Source organism: Plectrocnemia conspersa, unplaced genomic scaffold (genome assembly GCF_051122295.1).
Source record: "Plectrocnemia conspersa isolate PC_06_02 unplaced genomic scaffold, ASM5112229v1 ptg000003l, whole genome shotgun sequence".
Lineage (NCBI taxonomy): Eukaryota > Metazoa > Arthropoda > Insecta > Trichoptera > Polycentropodidae > Plectrocnemia > Plectrocnemia conspersa.
In genome coordinates this window covers 8982622-9003936 of record NW_028277167.1, presented here as the reverse complement: position 1 = coordinate 9003936, position 21315 = coordinate 8982622, and the positions used below count along the sequence as shown (strand labels likewise).

Sequence of the window (21315 nt, the reverse complement as noted above, 5' to 3'; positions counted from 1 at the left end):
TGATTCGCGAAATCAAAATTTGAGCTAAGAATATTTTGAGTACACACACAGAGACAATTTTTTTAGTTTATTACCACGTCTAATTTTTCGCACGACTTGGCCCGAATGAATGGGAGAAGAGAGTTCAGAACCGAATAGAGAGATAGAACAGCCTCTTGAAGACAAATACCTTTAAGAATTGTAAGAGCCACTTTTGTTCTTTAATTTTTCGATGGTGGTACTTCAGAGATTTACAATATTTTTCGCAAGAAGGTTTACGTCGCACTTCAGTCCCTCGTGCGCCTAAGTGTGGTTTTTATTGTTTTGTTGTATATAACTTTGTGCATGAATAACATTTTAATACGTATAACATAAAAATATGAAGTACACTGTACAAAAATATTTTTGCTACAAAGATAAGATAATTTAAATAAATAATAAAAGCTGTCGTTATCATTATCATATGGATTCATATTTTAGGATATCTTCAAATTTGATTTAGAGATTTTTTGTCAAAATTCATTGTTTTTAATTCGGCGAAATAATAAAATTATTTTAATTGTCACTTAAATTATTGTTTATTATATTTTATGTATTACAATATAATAGAAAAAAATTAAAAGTAGACTAAAAACACAACTGTTTTGTTAAGACCACCACTTGAATGTAAGACTAAATTTCACGCAAATAATTATTAAAAGCATCATAAAACTAATTTTTGTTAGTTTTTTTTATATACAAACAAGTATGTTATTCTCGTCAGCGTTATACAAGTTTGCGTGCCGAATGGCTAATTTAGACGGATTAGGGTTATTTTAATAGACTTCAGCAAAGGTCAGTGTTTATACAAATACAAAAAAATGCCAAAAGGTACCCTTAATGGAATGTGCTCAGCAGGTACCCAATTACAAGTGACAGCGTTGCAAAATCTCCAGCTGTTTGAACAATATCAGTTTCGCAAAGGCATTCTCATTAGAAAGTAACAGAAAATATCATATTATATTTTCTCTCAATATTTTCGCATTACCCAATGGGTCGAGAGTAGTAAAGATCAAAGCACCTCCTCTATCTCAAAAAAATATATAAGCGCAAACTTTCAAACATTTCGTACTTCAGGATACACATACATACATCAGATAGCTACGCCAATTCATGGATCTCAGAGAAAATAGCACAGTTGATCTAGAAATGGAAGCTAGAATGACATATGCAAATATCACGTCATTACCGTTCCTTGTTTGGGAGAAATTCGTGTTACAGATAGACATTTGTATTTTCTGTTTTATAGTATAGATAACAAACTATAATATGTTTTGTAGAATTTATAAATTAATTAATAAAGAATTTTATTAACCTTTCCGGTAATAGCTACTTAGTATGAATGTATTTTTAGTAAACTTAAACCTATTAAGACTTATTTCAGATCAATTGTATTGAATGAGATTCTAAATTCGTCGGGCATATAATCAATAGAAAATTAAATTGCATAAAATTTGTTAAATCAAGTACTAATACATCTGCAGACTTAAGAGCAGGAAAGCAAAAGTTTAAATACTAGTGGATTTATATAAAACGTATCTATTATTGTGTAACTCATATTATTTTTAATTATCGATCAAAAGTATTTCGTAGAATCCAGCAGATGATATTTTACCACAACCTTTATTTATTTAAGTATATAAATGTTTTTACACACCCACTGTTTTTCTATTGAACTTGAAAATTACTTTGATTCAATTTGTCCTATGGTATTTATAGTATAATTGAAAACCTTGTGAATAAATAATTTGAAAATGCAACAAAAAAATATTTATTTATTTATTTTTAAAACGCAAATATTTGTATTAACTCATAAAAATATATTAAGATCACAATTTTAAATCTATTAAAAAAAGATTGCACTTGGATTAAATGGTTTATTTATAATGCTAGCATTGCAAATTGTTAAAAATATTGTACGACTTGAGCATTGTAGAAATAATATCGTCCCTCTACTATGCACATTTTGGTTGCTCAACATAATATTCTTTGTTCTGTAGTCACCATACAGTTATTTGCGCCATTATCTTTATGGCATTGGTCCACTATCTGTTAGGTTTTAAATGTGTAAATTTAATAATTAATTATATTATGATGTAGTTAATTTTTATTGCTATAAATCATAAAATAATTGCTGGTATTAAAATATCTAGTATTTGATTAATAAATTGTTTCATGTTTTATATCTAATGGGTTAATAATATATATAGGTAAAAAGGTGGCACAAACTATAATAAAAAAAATATTCTGCGCTGATTTTTAAGCTCTCCATTCAAAAAAAATCAATAAAAATTCACTTGTCTAAAATCAAAAAAATATTAATTGTGACACCAACATTCCTAAATATATTTTTGCCTGTATTTGTTCCACTTATTTATAGAAGCTAATTAATAATGATTCTCCAAGAGTGAACTAGAGAAACTGAGCAATATCTGTTCTCGCTATAACGTTTGTCTGTTAATTATCTTTCTTCTGGTACAAAATCTTATTGTACAGTTTAATATTTCTTATGTATTTCACTGTATCTTTTCGGGTCTAAAATCTACTATGTATAACATTAATTTTCTATTTTTCTATTATATTCTTTTGTTCAATAACAAGCATCTAAATTTAAATATTTACAAATTAACACACACTAGTAGTCTATAGTTATAGGTATTATAAGCATATTATGCTATGTTAAGCTAAGTTTAAATTTTTAATTTAATCCATTGATATCCATCATATTAAAACAATGCTTATAAAATAATATAATATTTGCACGAGACGCGTATCCAATATAAACCTATTAATAAAGCATTGTCATCCTTTGTCAGTTATTATCCTCTTATCACAAATTGCTTATTAATATCTCGCTTTATCGCCGCCGTATGATTTGTACAAATTTTATTAATTATTCTCGCATGCTCTCAATTAAGCCATTATCGTCTGAGTTATAAATTTTCAACTCGGCGAGATCACGTCGCTGGATTTCACTCCTATATTCATATAATATATTTTCGAGTCGAAACTTCCACAGAGGTTGATGTATGAAGTGGAATAATTAAATTCGTACTTTACAATCGACGACGTTTTGTTATAAAATTTCAACAGCTTGTTAAAAATTAAACACTCGTTCGAACTTACCTCTGATGAAATTCAGTGCGATTTAACGGCTCGTTAAAAGTTGAACGAAATAAAACACAATGATACATATGGGTTATTGCCTCATATATTTATTATCATACATGATGTTTAACTATCTATTATAATAAACATTATAATACACAACAAAGGTACATATTTTTAATACATATTTGATTCTCAATTGGTAACGACGAATAAAATAAAAATGTTCACATGAACGTATCGCCAGCCACATCGATATGTTCATAAAGACATTTTAATAAATAAACACATGTTTATATAACTCTTTTTTTATTATTTATACTTAAAAGCTACAATATGAAAATTAATTCATGTACCCAAATGACGCACATACATTTAAGTAAATTAAAAGCTCGAAAAAATACATTATCGTTGCGTTTGAAAGAGTTTGCGACCACTGACGAAATGATTGATGCTTCGGTGCATCGCTACAGGATAAACACAAACAATGCGTCAATCTTTGCTTTACAAATATTTAATTACACTCGCGTTGTTTGTTGAGCGAATAAAAACAAGTCAAGCTTTTTATTTGCTTTTAAAAATATATATATAGATATATAAACACCCCTTGATCAGATTTTATTAAAGTGTATAATAAAAAGGAAAAATAATAATTGGTTAATATATCATCTAAGGTGTGGAAAGTAGTTATTAATAAAATTTATTCTTCTCCATTTCCGTTGTTTGCGTTATCCGCTTGTGAGAGTTCCGTCTCTGCGGAAGAAATAAAAAAATATATTTTATAACGTTACCGAAATAATAATACGGAGCAGTTAATTAAAACACACTTACCCGAGTTGACCCATTTCTTCCCTCTCATGCCCATGAAGCCGCTAGGTCCTTTTCGTTTTTCAAAACTATCGCTATCCCACGGCATTCCACCGGCCAAGTATTGCATTTCACCAGGTCCCTCTTGATACATCTTCTTGCCCCTCACACCCACAAACTTTCCTCTGAAAGGATAGTCATAAGGTCCCTTTTTGCCCCTCATGCCAAAGAATGACGAAGTAGAAGAAGGCATTTTTTTACCCCTGACTCCAAAAAATCCCATATTTGATGCTCTCCTTTGTCTGGTGCTCATATCGCCAGAATCAATACCATTGGGTTGTTCCATTTCTAATGTCTTATCATCCTTATTATCACCCTCTTTCTTTAATGGATCTTCCGTGATATGTTCATCGAACGCGTGCATGAACTCTTTGCTTAAAAGTTCGCTTTTCTTTCCCCTCATGCCTTGAAATCCGATAGGTCCGCGTTTATCTAAATACGCAAGTGGAGCATACTCATATTCTCTCTTTCCTCTCATACCTTGGAAACCCATGGCCCTCTTTTCCAAATCTTCGGCGAAAAGTTCCTCATATGTCGGACCGGTATCCATCGGATAATTTTTCTTTCCTCTCATTCCTTGAAATCCCTTTGGGGCGCGTTTTAGAGGATTAAAATGGTCTGAATAACCAAAAAACATGTCGTCGCGATTTCTGTCCAAGGGCTCCATATAAACGGGAGAATTATCTAACATGTTATAAGCATATGGGTCGTCTAGGCCGGAAAAATCGATGCTTTTCTTTCCGCGCATTCCGAGAAAGCCTGAAGGTATTCTCTTATTACTGCCATCAGCTTGGATAGCTGCGACCAAAGCTGCTATAGTAAAAGTAAACCAAAGTTTAGTCGTTGACATTCTGAAACAAAAAAAATATCTGTCAGCATATAACATAAATATATAATATATGTAACTATAAAAGCATAATCTAAAACTGAATGCAGTAGTTGTTTTGTTTGTTTTCAATACCCGCATTTCTGTCAGAGCTTAGCTTACAAACTTATACGACAGCTTATAGTAAAATATAAAGCTCATTGTTATTATACAAGTGTCGCTTTTGACATTAAGCAAAATGAGATTTAATCCATTGAGAGATAAAATACTAACATGACTATATGAAGTGATTTTAAAGAACCATATATAAATACAAATTTTAATTTTACCAGCTATGCAGCAAATGGGTAATATACATTTAAATTGCTAAATTTATATAACGTGTCATGCTATATTATACGCGAATATATTTTAAAATATGCTAAACCATATTTGCAGACGCACTATGTAGCATATATAACAGCTGTAATTACCTCAAATATTTTGTAATATAATGTCATACCACATATATGTTTACACATTATTTAATACAATGTTATATAATGATTAATTATTAAAACCAATAATAGATCAGAACAAAATATTGCATAAATTATTACTTAATGAATTTTAATGATAGTATAACTTTCTACGGTTAAAATGAACAATATGCTAATCAAATTAATGTATTGACTATCCTGAGAGAACTTATTAAATATTTAATAGGAGTTAAATAATTTAAACCATTGCATTATTCATAAATCCATAAATTTTGCTCTTTTTTCAATTGCTGCTTTACTTCAAAGTTAATCGATTTGATCAATAATTTTAAAATAAACTATGTTCTTCTGAATTTCATTTCGTCGTTAACTATTCGTTTGAAGTACATATTTCTCGTCTCTAGCAATAAACATTTCGTTTGATTTAATATTACTTAAATAATAATTTAAAGTTTTTTAGATTATTTATATGTTGTAATTTCTTAAAGGGCATTTAATTTTTAATAAATTAATTAACGATAAAATTCACATCAAATGTGTAGATAAAATTATGTATTTAAATTTAAAATATCATACAAGGTCAACGTCTCTAAAAATATACTTCTCTCATGTGAAAGATCCACAATATAAGCCCCGTTCAAAAGCTCCGTCTTTACCTATGTTCCATGGAAAGCTTTGCTCATCTAAACAAAAAGCGCGATGACACACTTATGAGTATACGAGCTTTCTTTCCAGCTACTTGTGCGCCTAAAAGCGCATTTCGCTCACATCTGGGAAAAAAATGTAACACCCACGTGTTTTCCTTTACGTCATATGAAAACTCATTTTTCACCGTCTTATGAATGTTATTATTTTTGCGAACATTTTCATTCAGACGATTTCCATATTCTCATCCCCGTTTGTCATCCATTCTTAGGCCTATTGTTTCCAAAGTTTTCAGTGCACATTTTCCGTAGCACAAAGAAAACATACTTTGCCTATTGTGCGATGAGAGTGCTAGCGCTCGTATCGAAGCTTGGATGTATTATATTTTAAACTAATGGCATATTACAGTGATCATTAAAATGTGCACATTGTATGAGCCGAATGCAGCATAAAAAAATTGAGAAAGTTTGAGCTTAATGGAATACTGTTACGTGAACGGAATACAAAATGCCAAATGAACGAGCGGTAAGCACAATGAGAAAACTTGACAGTTTTAATAAGAAAACTACAAATATTATTAACTCATGTAAATATTTTTTTTCAAAAGCACAAGCGAGCTTAAATATGATATACCAATATCAAATGTTTTAATCGAAATATATTGGATCTTACGTGGATGGAAGTCAGGCGGAAGGGAATTTTTCTTTTTGTCTTGTTAAGAATGTCTGTGATTAAATTGTACAATATCGTATAAATGTATAAAAGAATGGTTTATAGATACAGTATATCATTGCTATTAGAGCTAATTCTAAATTATATAAAGGATTCACAGGATTCAAATGCTACGAACTAGATCAATGTCGAATGAAAACTTATTAAAAAGCCAGATGGCGATAGCCATAGGCGAGTATACTAAAGCTGATGTCATTAAAAGAGGACGCGATCATGATTCTCAAAGACCAGCTTTATCTAATAAAACTTATTTTGGATTGGATTAGATTTAGTTTTAATGTATTTTAAATATTTTATTGAGCAATGTGACGCCAAATTTCTGTGAATCATCCGTTTGTTAACAAATACAGTTTTACTGACACTATGCAGTGAAATATTAAATCAATTGTTTGATTTATTTTATTGTATTTTACCAGTGAATTTATATTTATAATAGTAGAAATATAATTTCACTGGTAATTTGCATACATTCACTGTAACATATACACTTCTTAGTATTATAAGAATCAGGTCTAAAAAGAATTAAATAATACTAATGTAATAGTTATATAAAATATTCACCACAGATGGATGTATTTACCTATTCATAGATGACACAATATAGAGATTTAGATAATATATATACCACGTTTCAGGTGAAACTTGGAGAGACGGTGAGTATTTATGTATTTTTTATTATACACGAAACGCTTAGCTTGAAGACTGAAAAAAATGTAAATGAGCGGAAGTGCATTCTTCTGATGTCACGCTAATGATGCAACACGTGTGGGCTTATAATAAGCAACCTCGTTTATTCCAGAGTTTAAAGCGCATGTCACACCTGAGCTTTAGAATTTTCTTCAAAGAATTAACAAAACTTACACCATTGCGTTAATATCCATCGTTAAGATGTCATAATTCATAATTTCGCTTATGACTCCTAAATTCCTGCGAGACAGACATCAGAATGAGGTGTAATCTTCGCAATTTTGTTCTAGGGGTTATGAAAAACGAGCAAGAGGTCCTTGGTAATACATCTCGCCGACAACGAGCGAATTTAATTGGGTTTAATGGTAAATTTGATTACATTTTACAACCACAATACGCTATAAAGCTGCAAAAAGTTATGAAATTTTTCCACATGCGCAATTATAAGTTTTGACGTTATAACGGCCGTGTTAAAAAATCTGCAATAAACGTAATAATTTGTTTTTTTAATATAGCAACAGGGTGGCTGAAATTATTATTAAAAGTCATAGACACACAAATGACGTGCTTAGATTTTGATGTGAATATTCAATATTTATTGAGTATGATTTTTGGAATGTTTAATTACATCATAGAGCAATTTAATTTTGTTCTATTTACTCGATACATTAATATTAAATATATCTTAGAGCTTTAATATTTTATTACTAATTTATATTGCTTACTTTAAATTTGGGTACATAGATCCTTGAATTAGTTAATTAAATACTTTGAAGTTTTAAGAGATTTTATTAATATTATTAATTTATATTTTAGAGTTTATAATATTCATAGAGAACTGTTTGATACTAATATTATATCTTAAAATTACAGAATATATCATAAATTTTTAATGTATTTTATTAGCTATTAACTATAAAGTATCATAATATTCACATAAAATAAATATGTGCCTTAATTATTTTTTATTTAATTATTTTATACATTTTAAATATAAAAATATTAACCATTTTAATACGTTACACATCGGCGTCCTCCGTTTGCCATGCGTTATTCACCGCATACGCGTCCTCTGACGTATGGGATTTCATTATCAAAAATATGTATAATATTATGTTATGTTTTTTTTCAAGTTTTTTCAAAATATGGAAATATACATTCAAATATTATCGTGATGAAAATATATTTTTTTCGCTATTTTCAACAGAAGAATGTCATTTGAAAAGTTTGTAGATTCGCCACATATAAATGAGATTTAAATAAAATTTTTCATATAAATACAAACAAAAGAATTTGCATTAAAATAATTCGAATTAGAGATATTTTAAAAATAGACAAATTGTCAACCTTTGATAAAAAATATATATTTTTGTAATCTGAGGTGCATGACATTTCGTATTTACAATCCTTATGGTTTATTATCCATGAAATATAACCTTTAACTTGTCTGGATGCATTTAGGTATATTTAAATAAATCAGTAGTTTTGTGACTTCTGACGTTAACGGGCGTGTAAATTGTTTCGTTACATTTTTCTCGAATAAGTGTTTTTATTCTTATTTTTAAAATAATATCCCTTACATTGTTTTTAATTATTGTGCATTATAAAGTGACTATAATAAATATTTAACTATTTAAATTAATTTTAATAAATAGTGCTTAATTTTGTGTTATTATTCTAGTATTCATAGTGACCTAGACCCTTTTGATCAATTGAGGGATCGTTGACATTTTACAAGAAAGTGTAAAGTTTGTGCTTCACACAAACTTCGAAAAGAAACAATTTACATGTGTAAAGAATGTCAAGTTACTTTGCACATCGGGGGGTGTTTCTCAGCATATTTTAATAAGAAAATATTAAGAAAAAACAATAATATTTTAATAATGGTGGCTTAAAAAAATCGTTTATGCTACAATAAATATATTGCTATGTGTTATGACATGATAACAGAAAGCTTTAGTATAATACATATATGCAGTATTAAAATCATGCTATTTGTGCTAAGATTAAAATTTATTTATTATAAGGGCGTAAAGAGAAAAACCTTTTATTTGGTGTTTTTATTCATTTAATAGCATTAATAATTCATGAGAATCGTTCGTTTTTTGTGTCCTTCTTTGTAGACAATTTGGTTTGATATTCTGAACAATAAATTCCGGTTGTATTTATGACTTTTTTTCGATAAACCTTAGCTTCATGATTCAAATGTATTCGATTCATAAAACTCGATGCAAATGTGTTTCGCTTTAAAAACAAATTTAACCCTTTGTACTCGCACACGCATAAACAACATTTAATTATCCACGCAGTCCATTATTCAAGAATCAATTGTCTATTTTTTAGTTGAAATTCGCAGCGGTGTTTTCGCCCGTTTAAATATTTACCCTTTTCCATTCTTGCAGCCCCTTATAAAATGACTTGACCCGCCGGCCCTGTTTAATTTTTCAGTGCCGTACACGCCGACGGCCGCAGGGGACCTTTTAGGGCCCGATGCCCCTTTCAGCGTGAGAGCCTCGTTCGCACCACTGTGACTTCGTTACGAATTATTAGCTCTTTAGGAAAGTTTTGAATTATAAAGTTGGAACCTCGACTGTGGGCGCATCGCGTGTGTGACATACTGACTAGGCGACTAGAGCATAGTGTTCCATGGAGCCAGTATTATAATGTGGTTGTCCAAACAAAAATAAATAGTGCTGATTTTATTGTTAGTAGTTTCAGAATTTTTTTTGTAAAAACTTTTTTTTACAAAAATCATTAAAAAGTCAATGAACAACCAAACAACAAAAACTATTTCACAGTACAATTGCTTGATTGCAAATTTTAAAACTAAGTTAACCCTTTATGTGCTAGGTGCGGATAAATCAGAGTCCCTATGTACGGCTTTTATGTGCGAACTTCGGATTTAACTATAAACAAGTATAGAACATTTAAAAGTTTAACATAGACAAAGTCGATTTATTTTGAAATACAAATATCCTAAAATTTTCTAGATACGTATTTAAAAAGTATTTAATGCATCATATAATGATAAAAAAATACCATTTTATTTAAGAAAAATTTGTATCCTTCCACAATAAATTTGTTAACACATTTCCACTGTTGCAATCCTTCCGCAATAAATTAGCGTCAAAGATTTTCATGAACCATTTACATCGCTTCTTAAACATACCTCCAAAAATATGTTGATTTCTTTAAAAGAAAGCACGGTCCAGATAGCTATTATAGGAAGTTCAGAGAATAATAGATACTGTCTTTTTATTTTTTTGTAGTACCTTGATATATATTTCGTTGTGTGATGTGTAAGGTCATATTTTTCGTAAATGAATTGCTGATTTTGTGGTGTAGCAGACCCCCAAATACTAATTATTATTAATTTAAATAATTTTTCATTATTGGAATACCAGTATTTATAATATTTTTGTTATGAAACTGTTTAGTACATCATAAAGAACACTTTTTTTACTGTTAATCTGTTATTTTCTATGTTTTTACCTACATTCATTTGCCTATATATAATATTTCAAGAACGAAGGATGCAAAATATTTGTAATTTATTCAGACTTTAAACAAACAATAAATATGGTTAATGCAAAATATTATTAACTAGCTCAGTAATAGAAAAAAATAAGAAAAGCAAATTTTTTTTGTTAATGGAAAGTGAATCTTAAATGGGATTTATTATAAAGATGGTATCTAAAGATAAATAAAATATTACTACAAATTAATAATTTAAAAAATATAACTTGCCTTGTAAGAAAAATTAGAAAATATAAGTAATTAAATTTAAATTAAAAACATGCAGAGCAAAATAAAAAAAGGGCTTACAACAAAACATTAGAGATCAGTAGAACATTAATAATTGCTAGTAGAAACCTATCAGAAGCACGTCTATAAAAATACATAAATAGGCCCGCATAGTACAATTCAAATTATACTTTGCAATTATCGGATGGTCGCATCGTGGGGTCTAGAAACAAGCTTTCACTAAAGAGTATGATTTGGAGGTGGAGTTAAAAACTAATTTACTTGAATATCAATAGGCGGACTCTTACGACCCCGGTTTAAATCCAATGCCCGATATTGACATCTTTATTATTCTGTACATATTTTGGTGAATTGTGTATTTGTTCAATGAACTGTTCATAAGCTCCTACTGATAAAAGTTTGGCCAATACTCGGCCAATAATTTTATGATTTAATTATTAAAATAATATTGCTCAATATAATATATTTATAAATCGTGTATGAGTTTATATATATACAGGATTAGGTACACGCTTCAGGGCATCGCGTTTTAAACCGAAACGCGTTATAACAGATTGCGTCAGAGTCAGCACTTTAGACAGTGTTTATCAAACGGTGTAAAATTATTTTTTTATATTCAAACTGGTTGTTTAGGTTAGATTTTTATTCTCGCATGGTTACTTGTAAATTAGGTTAATTCACCGCTGATTTTTTCATACAATTGTGATGCTGGTATAATGTGCATGTTAAAAATTATTTTTTAAGTCAGGTCAGGTGTATATACGCGTTGAGTTTATTAACTGAATTATACAGGACTGAATTATAACTTTGCAAGTTTATTATGAATGGATTATAATATTTACATAATAATGTGTATGTTGTTGCTATGATTTTAAATTAAAATATAAAAGCTATATTTTTTAATTAAATTATAGCAGTATTTTTTAATTAAATATAAATGAAGCAAAAATTTTGAATGAAAATGTATTTACCATAAAAGGGTTGAGCTTACAAAAAATGCTTTGAAATCCCAAATCGTAAAAGGTAAATACAATTCATAATTAATAAGCTTTACTATAATGTCGTGATTGTTCGACTTTTTCTGCTTATCAAAGTCAATTTAATTAAACATGATCAATACCGTAAAACCAAGTTTTATCCCCGTTGTGCATGGGAGTGTACATGACGAATAAATGGAAGAAAGTGGATGTTTTGAAACAAAGCCGCATCTCGAGCTTTTTACTTTCTTTTGACTTTCAACACCGTAGTTCACGTTAATAAGCTTGCCGTTTTAAATTTTCACAAGGGAGAGGAAGTTTATTTAACGCCGAAGAGTATATTCGTGGGCAGAACAAAGTTGAAGAGTATTTTTTTATGTATCGCGTTTAACGATGCGCTAACGATCGCTATTTGTTTTTTTAACGAATCGTTATCATCTTTATCTGACTTTGTTATCGGCGTATTAATGTAATTAGTATAAATATGGCGTAATTAGAAATTATATATATAAATATTGTTATGATAAAATCCCATTAACTTTAGAGTATTCTTAAAGTATATATAATACAATTCATAAAGAATTTTGTTTAATGTACTGGTAACAAAATAATAAGAGGGATATTCTGAGAATTTAGATTCAATGTCCAAATATAAGTTTTTAAGCAATTTATTTTTTAATTGACTTGTAACACTCCTTCATTTATTTTTCAATATAGATAAATAAAAAGTCAATGTCTTGATTTCGAATAATTATAGATACGCCACTGATTTTCTAAACTAAATTGAAATACGAATTTTCTGAGAAACGAAGGCTTTAGAATTTTGGAATTACATACTTATTTGCTTAGAATATAATATATATTAAAAGTAGCAAACAATTATTTTAGCTGCTACAAAAATAAATGTTGTCCTCGTCCTAAAAATAAAGATAAATACAGACGTTGAAGTAATCTTGATTGAAATTTTATTCGAAGCCAAGCATCCTCAGGGTATATTCGCACGAACAAGATCTTAACGTAAAAAGGACGTAAAATAAATTCAAAATTCTTACAGTAGTTGCATATGACAGAAATTACATCCTCGTATGGATAAAGTATTGCTTACATTTTTATATATTATCAAAGTGCTTGTTTGAAGACTGTTGAGGGTTTCGCAGCTTTTACCAAACAAGAGTCGTGCTTATATAATTTAATTTAAATGTATTACCCAATTAATGGAAACAATTGTAACGAGACCGGCAAAAGTTAAATTGTTTAATTCAGAGAAGGGTAAATACATAAATGTTGAGGGATCTCTGGCACGTGTTTTGAATATGTATAAAATTACAATCTATTCGTCCTAGTTTGATCACTATAGATCAATAAAATCTTATCTGATTTGTGAGAATATATTTATAATTTAGAATAAGTGCAAATTATAATATTTTTATCTGTACAACATTTAATCTAGTGCATAATTTGGCTTCCTTGTACGAATATATTATTATATGTCCATGCTCTTGTGGTTTTAGCATGTATATCCATGTTAAATAATATTATTAGAAGTTTGAGAAACCTAAGGGATGCTCACGTAATCTTCGCAGCTGAAGGAACTTGCTATATCCCAAAGGACAGGTCGTGAGACTGTGATTTTACTGTACCGTATTTTATACACAATATAATATGTTACCGAGTAGATAAGATAAAATACTAATGTTTTTATTATTTGTGGCAATTATATCGTTTAGCATTCTTATCAAAATGATTGCCTATGTATGTTATATTATCAAGTTTTTACATTAATAATAAATACTATAAATAATGTATTCTGAAAATGAAAAGCATGTTTCCAATATTATATTTTAAATGTCAAAGGGATTTTTCTATCGATAAAGGTTCGGTTAAATATAATAAATCATAACATATTATAAAGTTGCGGCTTAATAAAATATTGAACAAATCTAAGGAATATAATATAATACAATTGGGTTTGTTTTGTATCCTTTTATCACACTCTACTTCGTATATTGTATAACATATTAATGTTTACCATAATAAAATATAGATATGATTTTAGCATAAGAAAACTTATATATGATTCACAATTTTCGTAAAAATATTTTTTTAACAAACATTTATAGCAAGTTTAATCTTTTCGTCATATTTTTGCTTGGATCATTGTGACGCATTGGGGTAAAAAACAACAAATTGAATTTAAATAAATAAATAATTCAATAGATATTATAAATTTGTAACTTTATATTATAGATTCTACGCAAACTTATATTTGTTTGTATTTAAAACTACAGTACATTAAATAAAAAATTACCTACAATTCGAATCAAAAATTGTGAGGAAAAGTGGCTTTATAATATGAAAAAAACTTTTTGTAAAAATGCACAAAAAAATTGAAGAGAGATATTTAAATAATATAGAGAACGATTACATTAAAAATATATTGCTTAATTGGGTTTTAGGACCACTAAAAATTTACTCTCTCAAACCTCATATTAAATATCATATTTATTTAAATCACAAAGAACAGAATATCTCATATTATTAGACATCACATAAAAAAAATTATTTAAGTAGGTACACCACATAAGACCAACACGTTTTTATGTATTTAAAATATTTTATGATATTTTCCTTTCTTACTATGTATTATTTTTTTATCAAACTTGTATTATATTTTTCAGAAGATTGCAAAAATAGTATATGTTGTTTTTTTCCATTGTGATTCATTAGGGTAACCTGTTAATCAGTAAAAAAATGCTTTTCAAGAAAAATCTTTTTTTTTATGAAAAAACATAAAATATCATTTTAAATAAATAAAAATTAAAAAGTCAATACATTTAAACACAGTATCAAGATAAAATTTAAATTTAAAAAAAAACAAGTAAATATTATTTTTGATTAATATAATTTAAATGAATATGATGATGATAAATAAATATAAAAAATATTTTTTGCTATTAAAACTGTAAACTTTTTAGTCTCTGCCTTTCAATTAAATATTCTTCAAAAACACAGTTTTACGTAGAAAAAATCATGCTTTTACTATTAAATTATATGCATACATCTTGAAAGTTTTTAATAGGGGTCTGAGAATGACGAAAAATTGTTAATACTTATTTTTGCATAAGTTATAAAATAAGACACTCAGATAATAAACCTTTACGAAGGTGTTCACGGCAGATGATTGAAAAAATGCATTGAAAGTATTTAAATGACTTGCGAATTTGCGATTTTCTATTACTCTAACCGGCCGGCGGTTTTATCTTTGCTTTGGTGATCTAAGAATCTTCTCCGATAAGAAGAAATTACGCATGGAAATCGGGAGAATGTAAAACGATTTAGGGCTATTTTTTATTTTGTTTTTGTGAAGTAGCAACAACTGTTATTGATAATCTCACAATTATTATTGACAGCCAAAGGGGCCTTAACTTTTTTTGTTAAAACAATTGAAAAATATCAATTTTGAGCCAAGCTCAAAATTTCAACCGAAATGATATATTCGAAGAAACCAGACATCGCTGGCATTTTTTAAATATTTACAAAATCTAGAATCTTTCACTAGTCAAAAAAAAAATTTCATTTTTTATGCGATTTGCGGCATAATAAAAGCGGCTTTAAATTTAATTTAAATGGTATATTTTTTTTTAGTAAAATATTTGACAAGAAGTGAGTTCCAGCATCTTTTATGTTAAAAAAGCACTGGGTATATGAAAAACAACTGATCGATAATAGATACTATTTTGTAGCGGAGTTTTTGAAACTATTTTTTAATATTATATTTATCTATAATTTTTTATTCGTAAAAATAAGAATCAACGTCAAAATGCTATAGTCCTTTACGTCTGCCTCGAGATTACTTTTCTTGTGAGCAATTTATTAAACATCCAACAGGTCGTCTGTCCCGAACGAGTTTCAACGAAGAGGAACCTTCTGTTTTGCTCTTGTTTTCCTTTCGTCTTGGCGAAATCTAACGCGAGATTCAAATCGGAAAGAGTGAAACGAACCGCTTCGAAGCTTATTGAATGTCTGCGGAATACATTCCGATTTGGACCTGACTTCTTCGCCTCCTTTATCATTTAACAAACAGAAACACTTTTGACGACGCGACGTGCGTCCGTTCCAGTTTTTCTTTTGACGTTTCGAGCTTTTTTAGGCGCACGCCTAATCAAACGCTATGCCAAAAAGCTCTCTAGTAGCATCACCATATAAACCTACTGAATTATCATATCCAGCTCATATGTATAATACAAGGATTTTGCATTTTGCTCTGGCTCCGGAGAGGTCGCACAAAGTTTAATGCAAACAATCAGTTACGGATCCTCGCTGCTGGTGGGGAAAGTTTTCGGTTTGGCACTTAAATTCAAATTATTCAAACACGATTCGAAAGCTCATCCTTTTTAAGGGGAGCTTTTAAAAAAGTACTTGAGTACTTTGCAAAAAAACGTCAACACGGATTTATATGAAAAGTTTCGTCGCAAATGTTGCAAACTTCACAACACTAATAAAAATGCTGGAAAAATAGCCGACGCGATTAATTTATTGTTGTTGTGCGGTTGCTGCTGAGAAGTTTTTGTTGTATTTTGATAAGCTCTCTGAGTCGTAAATTTGAATTGATTAAACACAGAAAATAAATACAATTTCGTATTGAATAAAATATGCAAATATGTATAAAAAAACTTCATTTACATATTAGCCTCGATCACTTTATACATTTTTCCTTTCAATAGAAATGTATTTTTAACAATTTTAACAACTTAATATGCATAATTATTTATTTTCATTTACTAATTAAAATATATTATTATATTATATATATCATACAATTTTTAAGTCATTCAATAATTTTATAAAAAGCATAGGAAATGTCAGAATAATACTGATCGACAAACGGCAAATATTTGAGGTACAATGTATTTTTTTCTACGTCTGAAGAAAATTAAGTGCTTAGGATTGTTAATTGGAATAATAAGTCAATTTCGTTATCAAAACATCGGCCTTCTTTATTTTATTAGCAAAGACCCAAATTATATAATAATATAGATTTTAGTGTTATACATTTCAGGTACACTGTTTCATTAATTTCTATAAGTGACTCTCCCCTCTTTAAACATAATACATAACAGTAATTAAAATTACAGCTATTTGATTTTGCAAGCAAATATGAGCTAGTAGGAGAATAAATATTGCTTTGTCTGCATCATATTTCTTAGATGAAATTTTCGTCATTACCCGGACGCTATCATTATAATGGAAAAACTTGGCGAACAATTGGGTCGCTAGCAGAAAGCGATTTAAGCCGTTTATTCAGCTGTAGGTTGCTATGAAAGCTTCTGCAAGATTTAAAAGCTGCAAGTTGGCGCACCCCGCTTAAAAGCTAGTGAAAGCTTTTAAAATTACTCTTGTTACAGAGCAGCGCAACAGCCTCTATGCGCAATGAAAAATGGCATTTTGAATGTTATACTATAAACAAATTTGACAATATAAAATATGTATATGGGGTTAGCAAAATCCATTTTGTGGAATATTTTATAAGAGTACCTAGTAAAGTAATGATTTTATTACTTATTAAAAATGTGTATTTAATATTAATGTAAAAAATTCCCATTTAATATATTTCATAGAAAATTTGTATCCAAATCATTTGAGTAACAGTAAATATTTATAGTTAACCCTGAAAATAATATTGTTTTTCTCTGTTAATTTTTATATAATAAAATATACATTAAACTTATATCATAAGCTATAATTGTGTGCTATCTAATAATTGCAGACATCAAAACTCGTATGACAAAGAGACTGGAGTTTGGACTTAATATGATTACACCTATTATATCCTTCATTCTCGCTTCTATATAATAGAAAAATAAATAAACTAACAGTACACGTACAAATGAATTGTATTAAAACTTTTACATTTATCTCACCCCATTATAAATTATCAATATAAAATAACTAATTAATTGCTGTTTGTTTTATATTTTAAAATATTATCTAAGAAACTCACTCACGTGTATTTTTATCTGATACAAATGTACACATTTGTACGTTTCCACACGAGCGTCCATAAGTAAGGTTTTGAAATCCCTATCTTGATTGCAATATTCACCCCTTACTCTATGAATATGTTAAGGAATGAATGCTGAGATAACATACCGAATAACAAAATGGCCCTCTTGAATATCCTCACTTTCATCCTTTCATCTTTAAAGGTCGACCACACGACAAAATAAACACCAAAAGATTGGACATAAAATAATAGTACATGTTTATGTATTTTCTATTGCTTATATATGATAAAATATGTTGCTTTAGAGTAATTATCTGTAATGCTTTATTTATTAAAGAATCATACAATAATAAAATAAATGATGGCAAAATATAAATATATGATGTACATATAATTTTTGCCTAATATTTTATAATATCATTGTTAAATAATCTAAAAATATATATTTTGCCACAGGTGAAAGCAATATGGCTTTTCGATTAAGGTGATAATTTGTAGGTTAGTTTGAATTACGCAATTAGCGGTAAGGTTCCGTCAATTTGTTCAAACCCTAGAGAGGCTTAGTTTCGAAACGCGAATGGCTTCATTAACGTTTTTCGATTTTTATCCAACTACATATACGGATTTTTATTTATATTTCGTATATTCTATCCTTTCTCTCTGGAGCGATAAATATGTAGATTTGTAAAAATCGCTACGAGACTAAGTTGAAACGTTTGATTTTAAGATGCGCCTTTTCTAAATAGAAGCGGTCTAAGATAATTTCCCCCGTGGCGAAAAACATGGTTTCCGCTGAAATATTTAAATGTAATGACAAAGAAAATGTTGCAGACCTTAAAACAACGAATTAAATATTTAATATTATAAAATAATTTGAAAAAAAACCCTTAATAACATTTTTGCATTATAAATATTATTAATTTTATAATAATTTCAAGTGATCTGGTTAGCTTTTTCTATTTTAACTTCTTGCATGTATATGACATGTTTTCTTGTATTATGTAACACATGTCAGCATTTTAATGTTTTGTAGGAAATTTTATATTTATGTAAAGTGCGTAGGACACATTTCTGAGGTTCGAATTTCTGTCATTCGACCGCTTTTTATTTTATTGTTATTTCATAAAAATGTACCATCTGTGTTTTATTGTACACCTCATTTTTTATTGTAACGTTACAATATTGGGTAACATGTGATATTTCAATCCAATTTGGTGCAGTATTTTTAAATTCTATTTTAAACAATTTGTAAATCCTCCTTATCTCACCCTTGTGAACTTAGTATACAAAATAGCGTAAATCCTTTTACACAAAGCTCCATTAGGGATACAACCTTTAATCCCATAATGACTTTACCACTGCACTAATCTAAAAACTTCTTAGATTTGCGATTTAATGTGTTTATCACCTTTCTATGTTTTCGTAGTTTTGTTTTAGGATAAAATGAAGCATCTATAATTTATGTTATTTTTTTTTAAACTTGAATATTGCCATATATGTCAATTTTAATTTTAATGATACAAAAAAAATCTTCTTTCATTAATCGGTTAATTTAATTAGCATTATATGCTTTGATACAATATATTTCATTAGTTCTCTTTTCACAACATCTGCATTATGAATTTTATGTATGAAATGTTGCATCGATCGAAATAAATGGTTTTCTAAAGAAGCAATGTCTGGAGAATAAAGTCATGTTCCAGTCATGTTTTCGCCATATGGAGATGTTAATTAACATGTCGTAAAACTCTAAGACTTTTTTTGACAATTGCAGTCTTTGTTTTTACTTCCTTGTGTGAACGACACAGCTGATCAGAATTTGTGTTATATTTTGGGAGCATTTAAATGCTTCTTAATACATAGTCCGGGCTCTTAGATTGTTTTTGCTACTGGACCTATAGGTAACCATGGTATTCTACAACAATTATTGTCGTAAATTGCCCATTTCTCATCTCCGGTTATCGTAAGATTGAAAAAAGGCGACTAAGATTCAAGATTTGAAGCTCTTGACTAGTTTTCTTCGCTCAATTCGTGTGGAACCCATATACTTTGTGTCCATGTCTTCCTAATCTTCCTAATGTGTTTATGAACTAATTAAATATTTTAGTCAGCTGATGAATAGTTTAGGTTTGATTTGATTTCATATCTTTGCTGGTCTCCCATATCCAAGATTATTTTTGATATCAATATTTCCCGTTCGTATTTGTTGTTATCTATCCATCTTTGACATTTACAGACATATAATAAATCACTTCAAAAATGTTTATCGAGACATACTAAATTCATTTAACCTGCAATTTTTTATAAATTGTTTACATCGTAAATATTTGAACCAATTTTTTTTAAGCAACAGAATATATACCTACTTAGTTAACATACAAAATACCTGCTTAGTTAACAACGTTCAAAGCACAACTGTTATTTTGGGTTAATGCAAAAGTTTTAACACTAACAAAATATTTTTTCTTCTGTAAATTGATAAATAACTTAAAAACACAACCTTGCTACTTTCTGCTCATTTTTGACTTAAATATTTTTTTGAAATGTCTCCCGAAAAAGTCAATATATTTTTAAATAATCTAAAAATATATATATTGACACTGCAAATCTTTAATGTAATTTAGCAACTGTGGAAAGCAAATATTGCTATTAAAAATCGATGGTTTACAATTTTTTATTAGCGAATTAATGACATACTTGGCGAACTCCAAAGCCTGGTGGTGACAAATAGAAGGTCAAAATTGACATTGCTTTACTTAAAAATACAAAGGAGACTGTACTAAAGATGGGAGTCAAAACCAGTTGTGAGACATTTGCATTTATTATTATGTATAATTTATTTCATCCAATAAAGATGTAAATACATTTCATATGCATAGAGAGAATTTTTTGGAATTATAATGTTTATTGATATGATTTATATATAAATTACTTTACGTGATGGTAATTTAACAGTTAGGCCATTACTCCCCTTATAATTTGCAGCAAATTTCGATTTAGCAGACTCGAAACCGACGAGTTAAAATTAACTGCTTCGCCGTCGGCGCGCGGTTATCCGGTTAATTTCGGCAGCCGAAGGTCATATTTTCACGGGGGTGAAAATTAATTAGAAACCCCCAAAAAGTACGTCTTACACAGAAATGTATCATCTGAAAATGTCAATTAAATTGTCACGTTAATGTACCGTCGTTCACGTGTTCGCCCATA

General features: G+C 28.9%; 1 protein-coding gene across 1 annotated transcript in view; it reads right to left on the bottom strand.

Annotated features, from left to right (window-relative positions):
• Window positions 1–3207: 3207 nt before the first annotated feature.
• Tk (Tachykinin) overlaps window positions 3208–21315 on the bottom strand; it is a 59104-nt gene continuing 40996 nt past the window's right edge. The window contains exons 2-3 of the mRNA XM_088183077.1: window positions 3958–4844; window positions 3208–3879 (exon numbers count right to left, since the gene is read on the bottom strand). Of these exons, the coding sequence (XP_088039203.1) occupies window positions 3827–3879; window positions 3958–4843 (939 nt within the window). The 5' untranslated portion in view covers window position 4844 and the 3' untranslated portion in view covers window positions 3208–3826. The remainder of the gene's footprint in view (window positions 3880–3957; window positions 4845–21315) is intronic.